This window comes from Astyanax mexicanus, chromosome 25 (genome assembly GCF_023375975.1).
Source record: "Astyanax mexicanus isolate ESR-SI-001 chromosome 25, AstMex3_surface, whole genome shotgun sequence".
Lineage (NCBI taxonomy): Eukaryota > Metazoa > Chordata > Actinopteri > Characiformes > Acestrorhamphidae > Astyanax > Astyanax mexicanus.
Window position 1 is genome coordinate 13689485 of NC_064432.1, and position 24989 is coordinate 13714473.

The window sequence follows — 24989 nt, forward strand, 5'->3', positions numbered from 1 at the left end:
TACATCCATTCACCCATCCATCCATCCATCCATCCATCCAACTATCTATCAATTCATTTACCCATTCATCCATCCATACAACTGTCTATCCATTCACCCATCCATCCATCCATCCACTCATCCATTTATCCATCTGTTTCCAGTGGCTTGCAAAATATTCATACCCCTTGTGTTCATAGACCAACACAATTAGTTAATATGAGTTCATGGTTGTAAGTTGATAAAATGTGAAAAAATTTAAGGGGTAGTAATACTTTTGCAAGCCGCTGTATGAGTTGAAGCCGTACAGTAAGTTGATAAGGGTGGATGCTGTGTAGACTTACTGAGTGGTTTGATGGCCTGCACTGCCCCAACAGCTGTGCCCGGGGGCGTGTCCTCTGGGATAGAGAAGGTGTAATGTGATTGGTGGAAGAGCGCGGGGGCGTAGTCTGTGTGCAGGACGTTAATGATGATGTCAGCAGGTCGAACAGCAGCAACACCTGAGCTGTCCTGCGCAGAAACGCCGAGCCTGAAGCTGCCGATACCCAGAGCAGAGAGAGGAGAGGACAACGAGACTGTACCTGTACAACACACACACACACACACACACACTTTAACTAGATTCTCCAAACCCTTCATTTAGTTTATTAATCTATTCAGAGACAGTGAATTGTTTGTGTGATTTGGGTCATTGTCCTGCTGCAGAACCCAAGTACTCCTGAGCTTGAGGTCACTAAGGAACAGATGGAGGATTTTCTCCTTCAGGATTTTCTGATAAACAGCAGAATTCCTGCTTCCATCTATTACAGCAAGTTATCCAGCAGCCCCAGACCATCACACTAATCACACTACCACCACCATGTTTTACTACGTTCAGTATGAGAGTGAGGCGAGTGAGCTCCTGCAGTTCTTTAAATGTTGTTCTGGGTTCTTTTGGGATCTCCTGGATGAGTTCTTCATGCCCTTTTGGAGTAATTTGGTTCACCAGTGTTCCATGTTTTCTCCATTAGTGAATAATAGTGAATCACTGTGGTTCTCTGGAGTCTCAAAGCTTTAGAAATGATTTTATAATCTTTTCCAGACTGATAGATGATCAATAACTTTGTTTTCTCATCTGATGTTGAATTTCTTGAGGTTGGGGAATAATTTTGTTTCTTTTTGTGATCTTTTATCTGCTTTTCTTGATAAAGTGATTTCTTGATTCTGATCTTGTTTAGTTGACAGTAAAGTTCACTTTGGGAGGGTTTTGTATGTTGAATGTTTTTACACTATTATAAAGTAACTGAATGTGTCTAATGCTAATATGAGTCTACAAAGCTTTAAACTGTTCCAGTCTCTGAAGATTAGAGATGCAGGTGAAGAGGTGAAGGTCAGTGAAGGTCAGAGACTGGGGGCCTCCTGTGGTCAGCAGAGGTTCAGCAGGCGGGGTTTAGTGTCTGGACCCTTGCTGGCAGATGGTTGCGGACCCTGCTAATGTTTTTCACCTGAATTTACCTTAAAATCTAAGTAAACTGTGGAGAACTGATGGAAGAGCCTTTCGGACAGAGGGCTTATTAGCATGGTGGCTCTGGAATTGGACAGATGGTCCAATCACAGTGTCGGATTAGTGTCAGTAGATCTGGTGTGGCTGCTGCCGCCGCCAATAGCAGTGCAACACAGTGCTGCTGAGTTTTCTCTTAGTCTCCTTCATTAAATAACACTGTTTAACAACACAGTGCACTTAAAAAAACATAAAAATAATAGTAATCATAATAACAACATATTTAAAATAGTAGTAAAAGATGAATCTGTGTGAGAGTGTGAGTGAGTGTATAAACTGTGTATTACAGTATCTGTGTTCACAGCAGAGCCGGGGGAGAAAGCTGCGCTCGCTTCTCCTGCAGAAACGAGTTTTACACCTAATAAACATCATTTAATCAGCTTTAATCAACACATAAACACCATAAACACAACAACTACCATCTGTAGAACAGTGAAACATTCTGAATATACAGACCTTTCTCTTATTAAACATTAAATACACCTGTTTTCAGGTTAACTCCAATATATTTTAAACATTACACTATTTATAGACCACAGTATTAAGTCTTTTTAAAGACGAAAATCAAAGTGTTATTTAATGAAACCTTTAAAAAGTCTTTAAAAACCCTTTCCATAGTATTAGCTATGTATGTTTTAATATTAAATGATATTACTGTAGGAATTTGTAGTTATGGAATGGCAAAGTTAGATAAAATGGCTATTTAGTTGTAGACCAGAATTTAGACTTCTATAAAATAAGAAAATCAAAGGATTATCAAATAACTCCACTGGAATCTTGAAGAAAACTTGTAATAGAGTTTATTATGAATGTTTTAAGTAATAATACTGTAAGAATTTAAATTAATAGGATGGTAAACATAGAAAATTGCATATTTTGTTGTATAAAAATTTGTTCAGTGTTCACTTTTCTTTGTTTGACTGTAAAACTGTTTTAAATGATTAATATAAAATTCACAGCATCAAGTGTAAAATGTCGAAATGATTTAATTTGACATATTTCAGAGTATTTATAGTGTTAATTTAGGCATAAGTCAAAGGGTCCTCTCTTACACCCTGTGTAAGCTGCGATATGATGTTCATTGCTATCTTACACCCCACCAGCAGTGTAAATTCACTCCTTCCTCCTGCCTGGATTAAACAGCAGCAGAGTTCTAAATATATCTACACTGATGGGCGTGGTCATCTGGAAATGAAGAGTGTTCAGGTACATTTCTGGAATTTTACTTGTTTATCTTGGGAACAGAAAACACAGGAGCTCCACTGACTGAATACAACCTAGACAGACACCAACAGTCAGACCTTCTCATTCAGTGTTTTTCTTTCTTTAATTTATTTTCTACATTGAAGGTAAATATTAAAGAGCCACTAAACACTAAACCCTAAATAAAGAAGTAATAAAACATAGCAGTCCTATTTTTTATTTATTTCCTAACCTTTAAAAACCCTTTTATTGTGGTAATTTTTGCATCTTACTGTGTCTCAACGTTATCAGAGGCACACTGCTGCTGCTGGAGCTTAGCCAATCAGCTCTTCCTTCTGCCCCACCCCTAAACCCATACATCACCTAGCGCCCCTCCAAAACTTACCTATTTTGTAGCCTTTTCAAATTTAAAAAATCAGGGGCTTTAGTTACTCTTTAGAAACAATAAAACAATTAAGGAACACATATAGAATTATGTAGTAAACAGTAAACAGTTATTCCTCCACATTAATCTCCTGATCTAAACCTGATGAACTGAGATGGTGATTTGAGGTGATTTAATTGGGATGAGCTGGAGTTTCACAGCGTGAAGGAAAAACAGCAACTATTGTTCAGCACCTCCAGGAACTCCTTCCTTCAAGATGCTGAGAAAACTATTGCAGGTGACTCTCCCTTATGAAGATACTGAGATTAAAATACCAAGAGTGTGCAGATCTGTCCGAAAACAGATAAATCTAAAGTATTACATATATTCTGATTTATTATTAAAAAAAAATCTGCATGTGTTCCTTTATAGGGTTAATACACAGCAAAAACAGGAGAGTTTTAGAGTTAAACAGCTGAGAGTTTAAATTTCAGAGTTAAACAGCTGAGAGTTTAAATTTCAGAGTTAAACAGCTGAGAGTTTAAATTTCAGAGTTAAACTGCTGAGAGTTGATTTTCACTCTCAAAGTGTAATTTTAACTCATTCAGATTTAAATGGTTTTCAGTGTTGGAGTTATTTGACAGAGTTGAATATTCCAGTGTTAATCCCACTAAACCCAATAAATACTGACCAACTCCACAGAGATTTAATTAAACTCCGCCCAGTTAAACACGTTATTTGCATAATGGGTGTGTCCCCCAGATCCTAACTTACCATCAGTGTGAAATCTTGCCCACCAGAGCTACCTTCCATTGGGTAGTGTGTTATATTTAGTTTAATGGTTGTTTGTCTAGCCAATATATTGTAGGCTATAAGAGCAAGTTACCATCCTTTGTACAGTAAATTGTGATAAAGTGTTGGAGAAATACAAGAAATACAACTCTGTGGGAGTAAATGTAACACTTTTTGCTGTGTACATACTCCACACGGTGTAAAATTAACACTTTAGGTGTTGCTATAACACTAATGAACAACACCAGCATAAGTAAATAGTACACTGCACAGTGTCATATTAACACTAAACATTTAACATTGCTATCAGTGTCATTTGTACTGTAGAGTGGAACCATATATGCTCCAAAGGAGTGTTAAAGTTAACTCTTTAGGTGTTGATCCAGCACTGCTAATTTTACTGTGTATAATCTTCAATCATAAAATCATAAAAATGAAGAAAATACACTGAATAAGAGAGAAGAGGGGTGTCCAAACTTTTGACTGGTACTGTATAAACAGTACAGCTGGCAGTTCTGTACATCATTGAGTTCTAACCCCCCCCTTTTTACTAATCCCCCTCTGACCCCCCGGCGGGAGATAAGAGGATGGATTACCAGGAGCCCCTGATTCACTAAAGCTTATAGAGTGAAAGAACGTCTCGGGCCCCTGCGGCCGTTAAACGATCATCTGCTCGCGCCTGATTGGCTGCGGCATCTGAACAACAGAGACAAAAAACTCTGTGGATGGTGGTATAAGCAGGTTCTGTACTGACCAATGGAAACACAGGGCGAGATAATATATAAATATTACGATATACGGTATAATTCTCATTTGCAATACATTATTAATACATAGCGTCAAATAAATAGATATATTTTTATTAAAACATACTGTAGAAGCTCTGGATCCTCTTAACACTCACCCCTCAATTAGACCTCCCTTATAAAAGAAAAGAGCATTAGGAATACTTAACCTGTAAAAGTACATACATTTAACATGAAATTAATCTGTACATAAATACATACTAAATGTACTATTTTGGAACAAATTAGTATATATTTTAATTGTAATTAAGCTATATATTTAACTACAACTACAACTACTAAGCTATATATATAACTGTCCTTTGGATCACTTTTTTGTATATCTTCTGCAAACTTAAGTAGATTTAAGTAACATTGTGTGTTTTTTAAACATAATGTTTAATACACTTAAATTATATTGTAAAAATAAAAATTAGCACAGTTTCAGCAGTATTTATTGCACTATATATATATTTTTTCTATTAATACAACGTCATAAAGTATATTAAATTGAAAATGTACTTTTAGTATTCTTTACCTAATTTGAAAATACCTTTAATGTTCTTAAGTATATTTCCTTTACTTAAGGGTTACTTCACTTACTGCTTCATTATAATCATACTGGTTCATTATAATCTAATGAATAGTGTTAATAAACCTGCGGTGAAGAATATCGGTTGTTCATTTCTGTGAAACTGAAAACACCAATAAATCCATAATTCCTATTTGATTATCCTCTTCAGTAACACAGATAAAGGTAAAGTATTGTATAGTGATATATTGAGTATCACAGAATCCCAGTATTATGATATCCTCATTATCGTGGGATAAATTTTGTAATAATATTGTATGCCTTGTGATTCACGCTGAGGATGTCAAGTCCTAATTATCATGGTTAAAGTGTGGATGCCAGTAAATCACTGTTTAAGAAATACTTGTGCAAATGGAACCAGTACAAATGAACATTAGTGAAAGGTAGAAGAAGAAAAGCTGGTAATGTAGCAGATATTCCATGTTTAATATGTTTGATTCTTCATTTTCGCTAGAAAATACAACCTAGAAAATGTCGAGTCAGTGGAGCACCGGAGTTTTGTGCTGCCAAGATAGCAATACAGAAATGTACCTGAACACACCAGACCACCACGCCCACCAGCGTAGATATATTCAGAAGCTCTGCTGCTGTTTAAACCAGGCAGGAGGAAGGGGTAAGAGAGCAAACTTTAGCCCCAAACTAACACAGTAAAATCAGAAATGTGTAAAACATAAATATTTAAAAATATTATGGAAAATGCAAGTAAAAACCCCAGGGTTTCTAATTTATTCTAACTTATATTTGAGTGCAGGCAATATAAACTCAAGATACTTCATGTTTCACCTGCCCAACTTCATGTTTCATTTAATTTATTATTATACACTGAATGTTCAATAAAACCATGCAAACATATCATATATTTTTTCTGTGATTTTAGTTTAAGCAGACTGTGTTTGTCTATTGTTGTTGAGATGAAGATGAGAACACATTTAATGACCAATTTATTCAGAAATCCAAGTAAATCCCAAAGGGTTCACATACTTTTTCTTGCAACTGTATATATATGCTTTAAATATAAAAACCCCTAGACTAATATCCTTACTGAGAGTATACTTAAAAGTGTATTTTTAAAAGCTAAAAGTAGAATAGAAGTTTATAAGTAGTGAACTAACAGTACACTTACAATTTCACTTTTAGTATAGTTCAAAGTTACCTGAACTACAAAATTAAACTTAGATGTAAATAAAACCTGAGCACTCAAAGTTTACTAAATGTAGAACTAAAGTAGATTTAGTAAAGTTTACTTTAAGTGTATGAGTAGTAAAGTTAGAGTACATTAGTAGTTTATATGTAAGTTTTATTTTTATCCAAATTTGTTAACTAGCTGTATACTCAAAGTGCACAATTTGTACACCCAAATCGTGCTTAAAATATACTTTTATAAAATAAAATTGGGCCAATTTAGTCCAAAGAAGAATTGAAATAGTACACTTGCAAGTCTACTACAAGTACATTGATCCTAGTATACTTACTACATAATTTATATTTTAATTTCACTTAAAAAGCACTAGGTAGGATTTTCTTGATTTTTGATCTTTTTACAGAAGTAAAATTACAGCTTGAAACTCACTGCAGCGCTGCATTGAGGTGTAATAGGAGGAATAGCGGTGCTCTCGTGTCTGCGCCGGAGCTCCTCTGAGCTCAAACCTGAATCTGTAAATTTTCCGAGGCGACCGCGACCAACGCCCGCGAGAACTGCGACCTGCTTTCCGACCTTTAGTTCTAACAGTTCTACAAGGACTACTGGTTCATTCTTTACAAACTAACATACAGACACTCTGGCAGAAGCTGGAAAGAGACCGAATATGTCTGTGAAAGCCAGAAAACGAGAAAGAGAAACTAATCCGTAAAGGTGAAGAAGTGCAGTAATCTAAATCATGTACCTGTGGATTGGTGGACTGAGAACAGGGAGGAGGAGTCTCCAGGTAAAAGCTCGTATGTGATTTGTCCGTAGTGTCCAGAGTCTCGGTCGGTGGCGATGACGCTGAGTATCTCGGCTCCGGGTTGAGTGTAACTGCTCACACTAGTGACGTATTTCTCTGGATTAAACACCGGAGCGTTATCATTTACATCCTCCACATCGATATGAAGATACGCCTGAGACCACAGACCTCCCTGAGGAGAAAGACGGCAAGAAAGTCAGTGGAAATTATAATGTTCCTTCATATAAACACACAGAAAACTGTACTTTTTAAGGTCTTAAGTTAGTAATGAAAAATGAATCCTGACCTACAGTAAAGGAATATTATTTGTTCCCTTGCTGGTTTTGAACAGTCTTTAATTTTAAAGGGAAGGTTAATTTTAACAGTGAGAGATAGAATATCAAAAAATAAAATCAAGAAAATAACATTGTATAAATTATATACATTTATTTGCATTTTGTAGAGAGAAACTAATTTTTAATCCTTATTTTATCCTTCTGGAAAACCAAACATAATACTAAGTGGCAAAACCCTTGTTTTAGAGCACAACGGTCAGACGTTTTTTTTTTTTTTGTAGTTGATGTTGAGGTTTGAGCACATGTCAGGAGGAATTTTGGTCAACTCCTCTTTACAGATAATTTTACAAATCATCAAAATATTAAGATTTGGCAACTTGGAGCTTCACCTCCCTCTGTAAACTTCAGACTGGCCTGCACACATGCCGTCATGAGCAGTGGGAGCTTACGAGCACTGGTTTTCTTGGTGACTGTGGTTCCAGCTACCTTGAGATCATTAATAAGTTCCCCTCGTGTAGTTATAGGCTGATCTCTCATCTTCCTCATGATCAAGGATACTCCATGAGGTGAGATTTTGCATGGCGCCCCAGATCGATGTTGATAGACAGTCATTTTGTATTTCTTCCTGCATTTGTATTTTCTTACAATTGCACCAACAGTTGTCTTCTTCTCTCCCAGAGCCTTACCTGCCGTGTGCAGGTCTATGAGCTTCTAGAGTCTGAATGATTAATTAAAGTGTCTGTGATTAGGAGTCTTTTATACAGGTTGATAATTTAAGACGTGTGTTTAATGCAGGGAACGAGTTGATTAGGAGAGTCTAACTGGTCTGTAGAAGACAGAACTCTTAATGGTTGGTAAAAGATCAAATACTTATTTCTCTCTGCAAAATGCAAATAAATGAATATATTTATACAATGTGATTTTCTCACTGTTAAAATTAACCTACCCTTAAAATCATAGACCGTTCTTCTCTTTGTCAGAGTGGCAAACTTACAAAATCAGCAAGGGATCAAATAATTATTTCTATTTCTAAGTATACTGTAATTACACTTATAACAGATTTATGCCCTTATTTAAAATATATTAAAAGTACATTAATATAATGCTTTCATCAAATGTTTGAAAGTCAACTTTGATCATACTTTTTAAAAAGTATAAAATATAGTGCATTTTAAAATATATAGACTACTATGAAGTAAACTTTTAGTTTAATGTAATTCAGTATACTTCTAAAATACAAATTTCCAAATATACTTTTGTACATTTTTAACAAAGTGTGTTAAAAACAGCTGTTACAGTAGTTCAATTAAAGTACAATGTTTCATGTAACTTTTAGAAAGTAAATTTAAACACTAATACTCATTTAAAAAAGTTAATTTGTAACACACTAAAAATTGTAGAACAGTATATTAAAATATATTTTTATACCCAACAAAGTATATTAGAAGTGTGCTACTTACAAAAGGCAGGAACAAGAAGAATATTTGTACTCTAATGTAAATAGATCCTATATATTTAACATCAATTCTTAGTACATATACTCTAATATACCTGGTGTATAATAAATAGTTATACAGTTGTAATTCTCATTATTAAATGTATTATAATTTTACTGTAAGCATGTTTAAAATATGGGGTTACATACATGAAGTAGTTCATATGTTTAAATGTTACTTAAGGATTATTTAAAATAGTTCCATTTTAGTACAGTTAGGTACACTTAGCACAATTTAAGTAAGACTTTTGTATTGTTTTTATACAATTAAAGTATAATAAGTACAAAAAAGGTTGTTACATTTTAGCACTCTTTAATATACTGATTAATAAAGTGGCTACAAGAACACTTTAGTGCACTGTAGCATTATAATAATGCTTAGTTTACTCAGAGGTGGAAAAAGTACTAAAAAATTTGTAATTAAGTAAAAGAACCTTTACTTTGCTTTAAACTGTACTTTGAGTAAAAGTTACATAGTTACTTTTAATTATTTGATGTAAAAAAGTACAACAAATCATAAATTAAATCGTTTTTAATGAACTATTATTCCACATAATAATTTGGAACATTTTCAAGAACAAGTGAGATAGGTTTCTATGATCCCTTTTTTTTCTTTACTGTTAAAAAGTTATGGTAATATAGGATAGTTTTACAGGTCATTATTATTTTTTTTTACTTTTTCTTAGCTTTAACTGCTATTTACATGTTTTTTTATTTTTTTATTTGAGCAGATTGTTTAATGTTCCCAATAAAAACTTAAGAAATCATTAAAAACAGGAAATCATACAAAAAATGTTGGTCGGCGCAATTTTTTTAAATTCAGACAATTCGTTTTTTTCCCAGCATTTTTTTTACTCAGTAACGGGGAGTTTTCCAATGTAGCAAAGTAGATTTCTTGTGTCAAAATGTAGTTGAGTAAAAGTAAAATTACCTATTTTAAAAACTACTTTAAAAATGACAAATTACTCATAAAATCTACTCAATAACAGTAACGTGACTAAATGTAATTCCTTACTTTCCACCTCTGAGTACACTTTAATCTACTTTTTTTCACTAGAGTGCACTTACGATCTACAACACTGTGGCTAAGCAGTCTATCATTACATAAAATATAACTGTATACACAAGGGAAAGTAACCCTGGTGGGTGGACTACACACTGATGGTGAGTTAGGAGTGGGGGGGGGGGGTGGGGGGTGACGTGCCCATTGTGCAATAAATAATATGAGACCAGTAAATAAAAAAAGGATGTTATTTTTGTGTAAGATACAAAAATATGTTAATATTTACTTAAAATATGGAGTAAACTCAAACAAACAACCCCAAAAATAGAAATATATTGCTTCAAATGTATTGACTGGATTTAAAATGTTACTTTTTACAGTCTGTAATTAGGTAAAAATTCAAGAAGTGTTAGATTTATGTGTTTTTTCCTGGTGTTATGTCTTCTGAGAAATATCTTAAATATAATCACCAGTTTTACATGAAATTTTACCGTCATATATACTGTACAGGTGGCAATGGTATTTATAGGGCATCCCAAGATTTACGTCCAAAACATACCATTCTACAGAAGAAGAACATTGTTTAACAGTTATTTACTGTATGATTTTACTATAAAAAAACAAAGTAATTTGTTACAGTGTATAATACACTGCATAAAGAGAAAATTTATTTAAACAAGCTATAAAATAATATTCAGAATAAAGTTCTAATTTAATTACAATAAAGAATAAAGTTGTATTACATTAAATATTCAGAATATTTTTTAAATAAATTTAATTATTATGAAAGTTTATTAATACTTAGGGCCGTACACCCTGTGCAAGGGTGCAGCTCACCTGACTCTTAAAGGGAATGGAAGTGACAACGCCCAAAACACACCCAAGATTAATTGTGAAAATTAGTACATGCCTTTGAGTGTTTCAGGCCGAGCAAGGTGTACTTTTCCCGTTGTTATGATAGCAAAGACACACTGACACGCCCTAAATCAAGCTAAAATAGTGCCTATAGAGTTTTTTTGTTGATCTACCAAACAGTATCTACTATGAAATATCAACAAATTATTTATAAATTATTGTAACACTATACGTAGCTGAACACTAATCAACATCTAAACAGCGATTGTGAACCACTGTCCCTTACTATTATTTACTAACCTGATCTTCTGCTTTCACCAGAAGGTCGAAGGTGAGCAGGCCCTCATCTCGGTCAATATCCTGAGATACACAGATGTCCCCAGTTACCGGGTTAATGTGGAAGAGAGGATGTGAGTCTTCACCGTTGTAGCCATCAGAAAACGAATAGTGCACCATTCCATACTCTCCTCCATCAGCATCCTCAGCACTGACCTAAACATCACACATATACACACATTATACACTCATCATACACTCATCATACTCACACTATATTCACATCATACACAAATTACACTTAGAAAAATTATACACAAAATGAAACAGACATTAATTATATCGCCCCCTATACTGCCTGTGGTGTACTGCAATCCGTCAATATGGTAAAATGGCTTATATTCACATTATAGAACATTATGTGGTGCTTATGTAATGAAAAAACAGATGTTATATCGCCTCCTACAGAGCCTGTGGAGTATTACACTTTGTCACAATACTAACATGTATATATATTCACATTATAGGCATTATAGGCATTTAAATTAAGCAATTAAAGTGCTTATTAAATGAATCAACATATGTTATACTGCCCCCTACACAGCCTGCAGTGTATTGCAACATGTCACTATGACAATGAATTATATTCACATTATAGGAAATGTTAAAGTGCTTATTAAATGAAGAAACAGATGTTATACTGCCCCCATTGCAATCTATTGCTATGACAAAATTTATCATATGAACAATAAAAAACATTATAGCAAATTTAAAAATGCTTAATAAATAAAAAAAAACAGATGTTATATCTCCCTCTACATTTCATGTGATGTATTGCAATCTGTCACAGTAACAAAATAAATCATTTTCACATTATAGAGCATTATATAGTGTCTATTAAATAAAAAACAGACATTATATTGCCCCCTACACTTCCTGTGACGTAATGCAATCTGTCACTATGGCAAAATGAATCATAATTACTTTATAGAGCACCCCTACTTCCTGTGGAGAATTACAATTGATCACAATGATAATATGGGTTATATTCATATTATAGGGGGTTTTAAAGTGCTTATTAAATGAAACCACAGACAATAATCTTCCCCCTACACAGCCTGTGAAGTATTGCAATCTGTCATTATGGCAAAATGGCACATATTCACATTATAGAGCATTATATAGTGTATTAAATAAAAAACAGACATTATATTGCACACTACAATTACTACTGTTGTGTATTGCAGTCTGTCACAATGATAATAAAAACATATTCACATTATAGAGAATTTTAAAGTGATTATCAATTGAAACAACAGATGTCATACTGCCCCCTATACTGCCTGGGGTGTACTGCAATCTGTCACTATGACCAAATGGCTCATATTCACATTATAAAGCATTATGAAGTGCTTATTAAATTAAAAAAGAATGTTATATCGCCCCTACACTTCCTCTGGTGTATTGCAATCTGTCACAATGCACATAATGATCATACATACATGAAAAAACATTATTGTGTGCTTAATAAATGAAAAAAACGCCTCCTACACTTTCTGTGGTGTTTTGCAACCCATCACATTGATAAAATAAATCATGTTCACATTACAGAACATCACATAGTGCATATTAAATAATAAACAGACCATAAAGATCATAAGAATATTAATTTGATAGATAAGTTTGTTTTTCACAGCTTTGCTGCCGTGTCTCTCTCTATTAAAACTGGGTCTAAGTACCGGATGTCCTGAATCTGTAACCTGTGATTATAACATCACCTTAATTCTGCTGTTTTACACACAGTGTGCCAAGCTGAGCATGCCAGCCTCGTCCAATCCCATTAGCCCGTTAGCGCTGTGTCGGCACAGAGGTGTCCGTGTGCAGGAAGTGTGCCAGCAGCAACAGGATGACCCAGGATAGGAAACACACGCTGGGAGGCAGCGGATTAAAGTTCGTGATTAAGGGAGCTGGAGCCGGAGAGCATTAGGAGGAACCTGCAGACACCTTAAGAAGTGTTTCTTAAAAAGATGTTCTCCGCTCTGTAAACACAGGAGCCTCGTACCACATTTCAACAAATAACCTGGATTCAGTTTATCACCACTGCAGACTGTACAGTAAAGCTGGTTTGGTTCTCACTAGCAGCCCCATTACAACAGGGCAAGCAAACCAACCAAAGACAACGACTGGTTATGAAACATACAGCTCTGGAAAACAATAAGAGAGCACTTAAAATGATGAGTTTCTTTGATTTTACCAAATTAATAACCTCTGGAATATAATCAAGAGGAATAAAACATAAAGTTATCCAAAAGCAGTGTGTAAGACTGATGGAGGAGAACATGCCAAGATGCATGAAAACTGTGATTGAAAACCAGGGTTATTCAACCAAATATTGATTTCTGAACTCTTAAAACTTTATGAATATGAACTTGTTTTCTTTGCATTATTTGAGGTGTGAAAGCTCTGCATCTTTTTTATTTTTTCAGCCATTTCTAATTTTCTGCAAATAAACGCTCTAAATGACAATATTTTTATTTGGAATTTGGGAGAAATGTCTGTAGTTTATAGAATAAAACAACAATGTTTATTGTTCTCAAACATATACCTATAAATAGCAAAATCAGAGAAACTGATTCAGAAACTGAAGTAATAATTTTTTTCAGAGCTGTTTATGGGTAATGTTTATGTTAGCTACCTGCCTGGCAATCAGAGTTTTTACTGAACTGGGTAAATCTGCTTTTAGCTCTAGTGCAACCGTGTGCAGGAATTCACTACAGGAAACTCTTACTTACTAAATAATTAAAACTTTTCATTTCTAGCTCTAACCTTCAGACAGCCTGGAACTGTTTTTTCTTAATTTATTTTATTTTTACTGTTTACTTTTTTATAATCTTCTGTTATTTTTTATTTGAGTTTGTTATTTTATATTATTTTAACTGTTTATCTCTTAATTTGACTGATATAATTTTTAGCCTGTCCACTTTTTACTTCTGAATTGAACAGAAGTGTGTGAAACAGCTACAAAAGTTTAATTTCCAAACACTGCATTGAGTTTTCTCAAGTCTTACTCTGTAGCTGATCAGTGAATTTTAACGTTTTAACGTCCGTAATGCTCGTCTCTACTTCGCTAATGTTGGTTCTAAATTTCTAAATGATGATAAGAAACCTTATGAAGCTCAGCAGCAGTGCACAAACCCATAGCGCAGCTATAAAAGACATTTATACATCAACTGTAAACAGAATACAAAATAAAGTAGTATTATTCTACATCAACACATAATATATCGGTCATTGTTGTATTACATAAATGTAAGGTAAAGCACTGGATATGTTTAGGTAGCTGTGCTGTTAAATAGCCAAATTTAAAGGAAATGACAAGTGACGTGGTGATTGGTTTATTTTACGTTATGTCCCAAACACACCCATGATTAATTAAAAGAATTAGTACATGTCTTTTGCGCATTTCAAGCTGCGCAAGGTGTACTTTTCTTGACGTTATGATAGCAAAGGCACACAGACACGCCCTAAATCAAACTGCACAATGCACGGTTCACAGTTCAGTCTATTTAGAGCTGGTTGGTGAATATTCAGTGCATCCCTAGTTTTAGTCGACTTTTGCTTTGTGAAATTTAATCATTTAATCTTATTAGATAACGGAAAGCACCTCAAAGTCACAAAAATCTGCCCACTCTATTAAACACCCACATCCAGGATCTATTCATTCATGCTGTTTATCACAATTTCTGACTTATATATTCATATATTATCTGAATACCGCAGAGTGTGAGTGTGAGTTTAACACACAGACACACTCAGCTGTAAACAGCAATTACACAACATGATAAATGATTAAGGGTGAGCTCTGATTAATAATTAACCTTTATTGGATGACATCAGTGGAGCCAGCGAGTGTTTTACAGTGTTTCTAATAAAATGGTCGGAACACAGAAAAAGGACATGTCTGCAGGATAATAAAAGCTTAGAAATAAAGTTTATAGAAAGTGATGAATAATGTTATTTTCACAATGAGGCTGGAGTGTATATAAAGTAAAGTTTTTCCTTTACTGATTTTTAAAAAAATATGATAGTGTCTTTTTATACTAGAAATCATTTTAAACATTTAATATCTTTTTCCAACCACCTTCAGACAGCCTGTATCTGTTTTACTTAATTTATATATTCTTAACTTTTATTTTTTATTTTAGTTCTCTTACTTATTTATTTCCTTTTTATTTATTTACTTATTTTATTATTTATTTATAATTTTTTAAATAGTATAACACTTTTTAACTTATTTAGACTTTCTTTTATTATTACTATTTTTTATTAATATATTTTTTTGTTCATTTATTTATTTGTATTTTTAATGTACTATGTAAAAGTTAGTTTTAGCTTCATTTTAACTGTTTTGTATTGTATTAATCTTATCTTTTCTTGATCCTAATTTCTTATCAATTAAAGTTTTGTTATTATTATTATTATTATTATTATTATTATTATTATTATTATTATTATATTTTTATTTTGATCTATTTTTATCTTTTATTTGCTGTTATTTTAAATGAATAAATGTAGTTGTTATTTTCTTTGTCATGTCAATCCCTGTATTTGTAAATGTTTGGCTAAATTAGAAATGAGGGTTACCCTGAATGCACTTGTCAGGGTTGGCCAGGAAGGGAGACGTAGAGGCGGATGTAAATGCAGGTAAGATAAATAAATAACAATAATAAATTATTAAATAATAAATATTTAATAAATAAATAACAAACACAGAAACAAGGAACAAAGAAAGTAAACCAAAACAAACGAGAGAAAATTATAAACAAAAAGGGAGAACTAAAACAAGACTGAATAAACTAACAGAGAAAGGAACATAAAAGAAGGAATAAACAAGAAATAAACAAGGAATAAACAAAGGCAATGACTATGAAAATGAGAAAGCAAACACAGGAATGACAAACAACAGGGGAAGGTGCAAAGACCTACAAGTAAACACAGACACAAGGGGACTATATATACATACAGGAAGCACCTGGGGAAACAGGTAAGGAGGGGCGGAGCTACAAATGACACACACGTGACTGGAAAAGTACTGGGAAACACAGGACAACAGAGCAAGGGCGTGACAGTACTTCCGAGTCAAAATAAATACTATAAAAGTATCTCGTCAGATAGGAGCTAACAGCACTAGGAACAGCATGCAGTTGATTCCTGTGTTATTTGTGCGAATACCACGTCAGTTTTATATGCTTTACCCAGTAATACAGAGATAAGAACAAATGGTTAGAATTAGTCTATAGATGAACACCAGCAGCCAAGTACAATTGAGATAGGTAGGTGTGTGTTTACACCTACTGTTCTGTTTACACTCGTTAAAAGTAAAAATTCGATTTTTACTTTCTGGACCTGGACTACCCACCTCTGTGAGTAAGTAACTATAGGTTTAAATAGGATCTCTGGTGGATTTGGTGTTTTACAGAGACTCTAAGGGTGTACTCACACTAGGCAATCCGAACCGTGCCCGGGCACGGTTACCTCCCAAAGCACGGTTCGTTTGGCTAGTGTGAACGCTGAACCGTGCCCGGGCCCGCTTGGAGAGGTGGGCCCGAGCACGGTTCACTTGGACCCGGGCACGGTACAGATGCAGTGTGAGCGCATCTGTACCGTCAGTGATGCGACGCTACTGTAAACGGAGGACGTTTTATACACAATTCTGCATATAATATTTTTGAAAAGGGTTCTAAAGAGCACCATAATGGTTAGTGTTACCCATAATAAATTACTATCTACAAGTCCTAAACAACAAACACATTTTATTATTACTTGAGTTTTATGTTTCGCTCCTTTGGTCACTATTTATGTATATAGCAAGTACGTGTCTTACCTTACTGATGAACGTGAATTGTAGTCCGCGAGTAAAGCTGCAAATTTCTCCCTGGACGTCTGCTGCTTGTGTAAAAACCTTCTTACACGTGCAGCACGATTAGCAGTAAATCGCTGTGTTGCACAATCAATGAATCTCTGGTTCAGTTGCGTATTTGCACGCCCAAAACGACTCCAGAGAAACAAAAACAACAGTACAATCCTGAAATCCATTGTTTTGCGCGCGCATACTGTTCTTCAAAACAAAAGTCACCTGTTGACGAAAGAGTGCTCGGGCACGGATCGTTTAGCGCAGTGTGAGTGCAGGCCTGCGGGGGAGTGGGGAGGGGGCCGAACCGTGCTCCGGCACGATTCAACCAAACCGGGCCTAGTGTGAGTACACCCTAAGACTAGGTCAGGGGCTGAACTGCATTTAGCAGGGCTTTATTACACATGTTGTAAAGTAACATATAACATTGTAAAGACTGTTATTAGTGTAAAAATGTCTAAATTTTAAAATGTTTCTGTTGTCCGTCTCGCTGCCTCCTGGTATTACAGTGCTGTTAGCCAATCAGGGACGATATGTTTGCATGTATAAATATATAATCATGAGCAAGAGCTGAAATCCTATCAGTTCTCCCCCCCCACACTCCTCCACCGGACTAAAGCAGCGTTGTACAGGATTCCTGGAGCGCTTTTTTTTTTCTTTCAGGGTCTAATTTTCAGTTTCTGATGTATTATTTTGGTGTACTGTTTAGTGCACTTCATGCTTCCCTCTGCTGAAAACAACTTTTATGGAGATGCGGATTTCCTTTTCCAGCAGGACTTGGCACACTGCCAAAAGTACCAACTGGTCTAATATTCTCATTTTCTGAGATTTTTGGGTTTTCATTGGCTGTAAACCATAATCATCAACAATAAAATAACTAAACACTTAAAATAGATCACTCTGTGTTTAATACATCTATATAATATATGACTTTCACATTTTTTACTGAATTGCTAAAATAAAGTACTTTTCAAACTTTTCAAAGATTTTCTAATATTATTATTTTTTATAATATCTTAGTATTAGGGTAAAGCTTACTCAATACGAGAGAGTTTTTCATTATATCCAGCAGTGTGTTGCAGGTGGTTAGATATAAATCTGATAACATACAGTGTATTACAAAAGTGAGTACACCCCTCACATTTCTGCAGATATTTAAGTTCTTTTCATGGGAAACTCTGACAAAATGACACTTTGACACAATGAAAAGTGGCCAGTGTGCAGCTTAAAATATAACAGTGTAAATTTATTCTCCCCTTAAAATAACTCAATATACAGCCATTAATGTCTAAACCACCGGGGACTACACCCCTAAATGTCCAAATTCAACACTGCTTGTCATTTTTCCTCCAAAATGTCACATGGCTCGTTAGTGTGACTAGGTCTCAGGTGTGCATAGGGAGCAGATGTGTTCAATTTTGTAGTAAAGCTCTCACACTCTCTCATACTGCTCACTGAAAGTTCCAACATGGCACCTCATGGCAAAGAACTCTCTGAGGATCTTAAAAGACCAATTGTTGCGCTACATGAAGATTGTCAACACCCTGAAACTGAGCTGCAGCACAGCGGCCAAGATCATCCAGCGTTTTAAAAGAGTAGGATCCACTCAGAACAGACCTTGCATTGGTCGTCCAAAAAGGCTGAGTGCACGTTTTCAGCTTCACGTCCACATGCTGTCCTTGAAAGCGCAGGAGTACTGCAAGCATTGCTGCAGAGATTGAAGAGGTGGGGGTCATCCTGTCAGTGCTCAGACCATACGCCGCACACTACATCAAATTGGTCTGCATGGCTGTCACCCCAGAAGGGAGCATCTTCTGAAGTCTGTACACAAGAAAGCCTGCAAACAGTTTGCTGAAGACATGCCAACAAAGGACATGGATCACTGGAACCATGTCCTATTCCTTTTCATTGTGTCAAAGTGTCATTTTGTCAGAGTTTCCCATGAAAAGATAAACTTAAATATCTGCAGAAATGTAAGGAGTGTACTCACTTTTGTGATACACTGTAAATGAAGTATTTGAAGGTATTTGGTGTAAAAGTTTGATTGTGATAATACTGTACGTTGGTTGCTGTTTTTTATTCTACAGGATATATGAGGATATATAGTGCAGTTTGGGTGTGTGGTGGTTTTGTGAATTGCGTAAAGTATTTTGATAAAACCCCTCTAGTTAGGACGATGCTAAACCAACAGTGTTTTTTTTATTTTCTCTTCAACACAAAGACAGCAGTGTTGCAGCAGTGTGTGTGTGTGTGTGTGTGTGTGTTGTAGGCTGGTACTGCCACTGTTGCCTGGTACAAACAGCAGCTGAGTGAGAAGAGTCAGGCAATACCGCATTTAGATGCTCTTATCTGGGGAGCTGTTAACTTGTGGTTTCTGAGGCTGGTAAATCTGATAAACTTATCCTGTACAACAAAGGAAACTCTCGCTCTTCCTTTCCTGGGGTGCTTCTGATGAGTGCCAATTCCATCATTATAATGTTTTTAATGGTCTTTGCGGCGACTGCACTTGTGGACACTTTTAAAGTTATTAAAATTCTTCTTTACAGATTGACTGACTTTCATTTATTCTTAAAGTATTTTTTCTTTACTAAGTTGAGTAGTTGTTGCTTCTAATAATCTGGATTAGAATATTACTCAAATATTCACTATTCACTGTATACCTGTAACTCTACCTCTTCACTACTTTACAACTGATGCTCTCAAACACATTAAGAGACAAGAAATTCAAGTAATTAACTCTTGATGAGTTCAGCACAGCTGTTAACTGAAAGCCTGAATTCCAGGTGACCTCATAAAACTGACTGAGAAAATCCAACATAATCTGCAGATTCTACTCAGAGAAGAGCAGAAACGCAATCAGCAGCTCAGACGTAAAGAAGAGCTCATCACTATCTGTACAAAGGTCACCAGGAACATTCCGAGGAACTAGCTAAGAAGCAAAGACCCATCTGTGGTCAGGTTTAATAGGTTTTACTTCATTTTGTTCTTTAAAGAAAGATTGGAAAGGATTTGCATATTTCTCCCTATACATCCCATAATATCATTAAACCATTCGAGTAATGAAAAAGAGTTTTAGTGTGTAAAGGGTAAGAGCAGAAGCTCCGCCCACTTCTCTACTACAATACAGAGTTACTATATTCACTAATACCACTTACAACTTTACTGTACACAACCATTTAGCAACACCTTAACAACCAACTAGGAACATCTCAGCAACCACCTTGCAACACCTTAACAACAATCCAGCAACCATTTAGCAACACCATATAAATGACCAAAAATAGCAAGAGCAACACCTTAGCAACCCCTTAGCAACATCATAGCAACCGCCCATGGATACCATCACAAAACCAGCTAGCAACACCTTAACAAACACCTAGCAACACCACTGCAACCACCACGGATTCCATCGCAAAATCTTAGCAACTAGCTAGCGACATGTTAGCAACCACCTGGCAACACCTTCGCAACCATTTATCAACACCATAGCAATCACCACAGATACCATAGCAGCATCTTAGCAACCACCTAACAACACTTTAGCAAGCACCAGGCAACCACTTAGCGACACCATAACAACAGCTTAGCAACCACCTGGCAGTACCTAGCAACCACCTAGCAACAACTTAGCAATGCCATTGCAACCACCAAGCAACGTATTAGCAACACCATAGAAATTGCCACAGATACTTAGCAACATCATCACCATGACCCTGGATACCATAGCAATCAGCAATCATATTAGCTGCGCAACCAATCATTCAGAAAAAAAAACGTTTTTTATATTATCTTAATTTAAATTCTGATTTGGTGTTGTATTATTATTATTACTACTACTATTACTGCTTTTAATGTGACGAAATATATATATATAAATAATATAGATATTAGTAAATATAGTATATGAAAGCATTGTTATTATTATTATTTAATATTATTATTATTATTATTATTAAAAAGTTTAAAATTAGGAAATATAGGGCAGTATATTCAATTTAAATATATATGTACAAATTAGAGGTTATCATAAAGCTTTGATTGATTTGACCTGCTGTAATCTGTCTCAGGATGATGTGGCAGAGTTTATACAGCAGTTCCAGATTCCCCCCGCAGACTTTAACCCGAGGTGCTCCACCCACACGCCCTATAAACCTCGCCGCGGTATCAGCTATACAGCCCAGCGACCAATCAGATCCAGAGCAGAAATACACAGCAATAAAACCCTGATACCCTCTGTCATAAACTCAACATCACAACTCCAACACTCAGCCGGCACTGATACAGAGGATTAGCCAATCAGAGCCCTGGATTAGACTGAACACACAGTACAAGCCGCACAACAAGTTAAAAGTCAGGTTTATATACAGAAGCTCAACAAACAGTTAAACACTTAAACCTACGCCAGAGTTCCTTTTAACTCATAGTTGTGTTTGTTTAACTCTAAACACTAAAACATGGTTAAAAAATGAATTAGAAGAAAATTAATGCAGGTTTAATGCACAGCCAGCACTGTCAAAATGTATAGTAATAAAGCATTAGCTTTATTTTACAGCCCACAACACTGCAGCCCAGTAAACAACCATTATATTACATATAACTGAATACGGATCTAATTTATCGTATTTTCTTATACTAAAAGGTGCACCGGATTATTAGTCAAAAAAATGCTGAATGTTTATCTATACAGATTTCTCTTCTGAAAACTGTTTATTTACAGTAAACTTAGATTTCCAATATTTTGTCTAAAGGGGAGTTTTCAGTGAAGTTTCCCCTAACCACAGCGCCTAGCGCTAGACACCGCCTGATAGTGCTAGACTGAGGAAGCCTGAGTGTTCTGGTAACCCAAGGTGGTATTTGTTTTAACACGTTAAACATGCAGACTACAGTTCGATATACTCAGCTCTGACTGAGAGCTAGCGCTGCAGTTAGTGACTAAAGCTAATACTAAATCATTTTAAACTCCTAGTTTCTAACCACCTTCAGACAGCCTGCCACTGTTTGAGCTCATTTTAGTGTTTATTACCTTTGGTGTGTTTTTAAAAGTTTCTTTATTTTTATTTATTCATTGTTATTATTTTTTAGTTAACTTTTTAGTTTTTAATGTTGGTTTGTTTTAGCTGTTTTTTTTTCTAATTTCTTTTCAGTTTCTTTCTTTTCTTTAATTATTCATAGGTATTGCTTATTTATATTTTACTCTTTTATGTGTTTAGTTTTTATTTATTCATCTGTAGTTGAATTTTTATTAGTTCTATTACCTTTTTTTATCTGTGATTTTATGATTCCTACTCTTAAATTATTATTTTTACCTTATTTGTTTTATATCTTAATATTTTAAAAACTATTATCCTTTTTTGTTTTTTTAATAATTCTTATACCTTATTATAATGCTGTTTGTTTATGTTTTTTATTATTTATTTTATTCAATCTACTTTTTTGTTGTTTCTGTCAATCCCTTCCCTATGTAATTGCTCAGCTGCATTACAAATGAGGGCCACCCTCAATGTACTCCGAGTTTAAATAAAGGTTGATTGATTAAATACTGTTCCAGCCTCCATGCTGGAGAAACTAAAAAAACTTACCCTTTTAATGCTGTACTTCAGTGGAGTTACTTTAATACTCCTTAATACATGACTGGTAGAATTTATAAATAGGCACACTAAAGATTACTGGGGAAATTTAGAAAAAATTGCACCTTATAATCAATAAAATATAATAATAAAAGGGAAGGTACACCTGGAAGGAAAAACTACACACTTACGGTGAGTTAGAATTTGGAGGACACACCCATTATGCAAATAAACAAAACCAGGACCCAAAAGGCAAATTATGTGTTGAGTAACATTCTAAGAAATATCATGTATTAACAACATAATTCTATATAAGTGGCGGCAGATGTAATAGTGTTAACTTGTTCTTACAGCCTTTAACAGTGACTTCATATGATATGATGGTGAGTAAAGGGGGGAAAACACACCTAGTATGCAAATAGATGGTTCCAAGAGCCAATCGGATGGGTGTCTCTATCCTTATCATGGTTGCGCTGCTCAAACTTAAGTCACATCCAAAATTTCACCATTTTTAACTGAATCAACTCAGCACTACTGCACTGAACATCATTAACTCGACTATGTCATATACAGCTCTGGAAAAAATAAGAGAGCGCTTAAAAATTATGATTTTGTTTATTTTACCAAATTGAAAACCTCTGGAATATAATCAGGAGGAAGATGGATGATCACAAGCCATCAAACCAAGCTGAACTGCTTGATTTTTTGCACCAGGAGTAAAGGCATAAAGTTATCCAAAAGACTGGTGGAGGAGAACATGATGCCAAGATGCATGAAAACAGTGATTAAAAAACAGAGTTATTGCACTAAATATTGATTTCTGAACTCTTAAAACTTTATGAATATGAAATTGTTTTCTTTGCATTATTTGAGGTCTGAAAGCTCTGCATCTTTTTTTGTATTTCAGCCATTTCTCATTTTCTCATTTTATTCAAACATAAACCTATAAATAGTAAAATGAAAGAAACTGATTCAGAAACTGAAGTGATATCTCTTCACTTTTTTTTCCAGAGCTGTATATAATATTGTTTTGCAGTTGCAATGTAAAACTGATGGAATTTATACTTTTATTAAACCATACCATTTTTAACAGATAGAAATGTCAGGAAATCGCATGTCAGTGTAAAAATGCACAGCTAAATTATTTCATAAATTAAATGATCTATTCGTTAATTAAGAATTGCATGACACTTCCAAATGTAAACTTTCTATTCTAATTATGCTGAATAATTAAGAAGATTTTTGTAAATTATAAATATTAGAAGGCAAGGTAAAAGAATCAGGCTCAAATTTTGGAGTTAAATAATGTCTAGATCGGCTGATGCAAAAAATGATGAATGGGGCATTTTTCTCTGCAATTGGCCAATGTAAAATGTGATTGACGGCTAAAAGCAATAATTAAATTGGTTGATGTAAAACACGATTGACAGGTTCTTGTTTTGAGTCCCCGCCCATTTAGGTCTCCGGTCTGCAGCATTACTCTTCTCCACATTAAAGAATGAGAAATACTTAACGCCTTTTTCCAAATTCCTTTAAACCATTGGCTGATGTACAAAATGACAGACAGGTACTTCACACTTTTGATTGGCTGATGCACAAAATGATCCACCCCTTTTTGCCATACCCACTGGTTCTCCGGCCTGCAATCACATGTACTAAAAAAAATATGTTTTGTGTAACTTAAAACTTAAAAAATGTTAGGTAGGTTTCAAAATGTAGGTAATATTTATAGATGAAAATGCACCTCCTGGTGAAAGTGAGCTGTTGTAAGTTTAGTGTAAGGAGGAAGAGTGTGTTATTTTGTGTGTGTGTGTGTGTGTGTGTGGTTGGAGGAAGGCCATGTCTTTATAAAGTTGTTGAATTACTGAGTGGTCTTCTTTAGAGCCTCAGATCCTTTAAGCAGCTCTAATTATAGCTTCTGTCGTCCCACAACCATCAGATTACCAACTAACCTCCCCTCAGACCCCGACTGCAGTAACAACCAGCCGCACTGAAAACCTGCTGCTAAATAATCTGAAAACAGAGAGTTGAAGAAGCTGAATTTACTTAAAGGAGAACTCTGGTGTAAAATGGACTTTTGTTGTATTAAAACATGAGAAAAAGTTCTTACCTATGATGAATAGCACACCTCCGTTATCCCACAGCGTTCAGAGATCCAGAAACTTTAACAGTTTATCCAACAAACACCCTTCAGACTGGGCGACACGGGGCATAATTTACCCTGATAAATCACTTTTTACACCGTTATCCAGCTCAAAGTAGCTCCACACCTCCTTACTAGAATCCGGAGAGCCCTGACATTTAAAACCAGCATTAATAACTTAAAAAAAGTGCACAAAAAGCTTATTAAAAACCACTGTTTACATCCCATAAAACTAGATTCAGCTCCGAGCACCATATGCCCCGTAT

The 24989-nt window shown here is 35.0% G+C and overlaps 1 protein-coding gene across 1 annotated transcript in view; it reads right to left on the reverse strand.

Moving 5' to 3' along the window:
- Nucleotides 1–24989, reverse strand: part of dchs2 (dachsous cadherin-related 2) — a 90848-nt gene that overhangs the window by 58149 nt on the left and 7710 nt on the right. The window contains exons 3-5 of the mRNA XM_022667197.2: nt 11127–11318; nt 7139–7370; nt 324–560 (exon numbers count right to left, since the gene is read on the reverse strand). Of these exons, the coding sequence (XP_022522918.2) occupies nt 324–560; nt 7139–7370; nt 11127–11318 (661 nt within the window). The remainder of the gene's footprint in view (nt 1–323; nt 561–7138; nt 7371–11126; nt 11319–24989) is intronic.